We start from the raw sequence: 1,582 nt of genomic DNA on the forward strand, positions 1-1,582 counted from the left end.
AGGAGAAGGCGGCAGCAAGCAACTGAACAAGACATGGCCAAAAAAAAAGCAACAAAAAAGTAAAGATATTACAATAAAATCCCCTGAAGAAAAGGAAAAAAAGTATATAAAAAAAGCAAACAAACAAACAAGAACATCACTTGTAAAAAATATGTAATTTATGTTTTTATTTGATAATTCTAATTACATGTTTTTCCTGTAACATAATTGTAAAATAATCAATTCATCACACTTCCCATTTCCTCCTGCAGTGATAATGAACAGATATCAAGAGCAGCCTCATCTACTGGATCCTCATTTAGGTACAATATAATAAGTATAAAAAATGAATGTGTTACTATATGTATATTCTGCATGATGGTGGATGTGATTACAATTTTTCTCATTTTGTTTCAGAATGGATGCTGAACATGATACTTGAGTTTGTGAGGAGTGAGAAGTCTCCTCCTTCACTGGTTCATTTGAGCTTCAAGTTTCTCTATGTCATCTGTAAGGTCAGTCACAAACAGCACTCCAGTTCACATTAGCTGATATGTCAGTGAAAACTCACTAGACTGCACTACATCAAGTAAAACCTGGAACACTTATTGTACTGACACAGCAAAATTATCCTGCTAAGTTAGAAGTCCTCGTTTCTGAGACAGTCCCCAGGGTGTTTGTATTTAATTATTTTTTCCTTGGCAGGTCAGAGGCTATAAAATCTTCATGCAGCTTTTTCCACATGAGGTGGCAGATGTCCAGCCAGTCCTTGACCTGCTGTCCAGGCAGGATCCCAAAGACTCTGAGGTGAGACTAGCATTATTTCTTAAAGGGAAAAAGATATTCGAGACCTTCACACTTACACTATCTGCACTTGTATTCATGATCTTTCCTCTACTTATTCTAGACTTGGGAAACTCGCTACATGTTGTTGCTGTGGCTGTCCATGACCTGCCTCATACCCTTCGATCTTTATCGTCTGGACGGTCAGCTAGAGTCAGACTGTGGCAAGGCAAAAGAGCCCATCATGGACCGTATTCTAGCTATTGCAAAGGCAAGTTATATATATGATATATCAACTTTTTTTTCTGCTTCATGTAATAGAGGTTGATCTGTGTGTCCAGGTCTCACACCCCATAATGGATTATCTCTGTTATCAGGATTTTTAGACCCTCAAAAAAAAATGTGTAACTGTTTGACAGCATTAATTCTCTGACAGTAATGCCACAGAGTGACTTACAACAGAGTACTCTAGCTGCTGTTTCAGAGTCTGTGATATATCCATAATTGCAGCCACGAAAGAAACATCAATATGTCTCTCCATGAAAACTGAGGCAACTTAAGAGAACCTATTAAGAGGAGAATCCAGAAGCTTAATATCTGAATGTCTATAGTCATGTTATTATACAGTATGATCAACATTTTTACCTTTTTTTCCAGTCTTATCTGCAAGTCAGTGATAGTCCCAGGGATGCTGCATCTGTACTGGTATCAAAGTAAGTACACAAACGCCATGCACGTAAGTACATTTTACTTTAATTTGTGGTTGTCTCCAAACATATCACAGTTTAACAATTTAAACTCAACACTATGCATAATAAAA

At 37.0% G+C, this 1,582-nt stretch overlaps 1 protein-coding gene across 1 annotated transcript; it reads left to right on the forward strand.

Annotated features, from left to right (window-relative positions):
* The first annotated feature begins 250 nt into the window (after nt 1-250).
* On the forward strand, nt 251-1,479 carry LOC121965038 (tubulin-specific chaperone D-like). The gene is made up of 5 exons (XM_042515202.1): nt 251-302; nt 397-494; nt 685-786; nt 887-1,033; nt 1,420-1,479. Exons 1-5 carry the CDS (start codon nt 257-259, stop codon nt 1,477-1,479), a joined length of 453 nt encoding a protein of 150 aa, XP_042371136.1. The 5' UTR covers nt 251-256.
* The last annotated feature ends 103 nt before the right edge of the window (nt 1,480-1,582 follow it).

Source organism: Plectropomus leopardus, unplaced genomic scaffold (assembly GCF_008729295.1).
Source record: "Plectropomus leopardus isolate mb unplaced genomic scaffold, YSFRI_Pleo_2.0 unplaced_scaffold18307, whole genome shotgun sequence".
NCBI classification, from domain to species: domain Eukaryota; kingdom Metazoa; phylum Chordata; class Actinopteri; order Perciformes; family Serranidae; genus Plectropomus; species Plectropomus leopardus.

What these genes read in the sequence shown, in the direction of transcription:
- LOC121965038 (XM_042515202.1), top strand. Translation starts at nt 257, where the DNA reads ATGAACAGATATCAAGAGCAGCCTCATCTACTGGATCCTCATTTAG. An exon ending in TCTACTGGATCCTCATTTAG is followed by an intron (nt 303 to 396) that starts GTACAATATAAT and finishes ATTTTGTTTCAG; the next exon opens with AATGGATGCTGAACATGATA. An exon ending in GTATTCTAGCTATTGCAAAG is followed by an intron (nt 1,034 to 1,419) that starts GCAAGTTATATA and finishes CTTTTTTTCCAG; the next exon opens with TCTTATCTGCAAGTCAGTGA.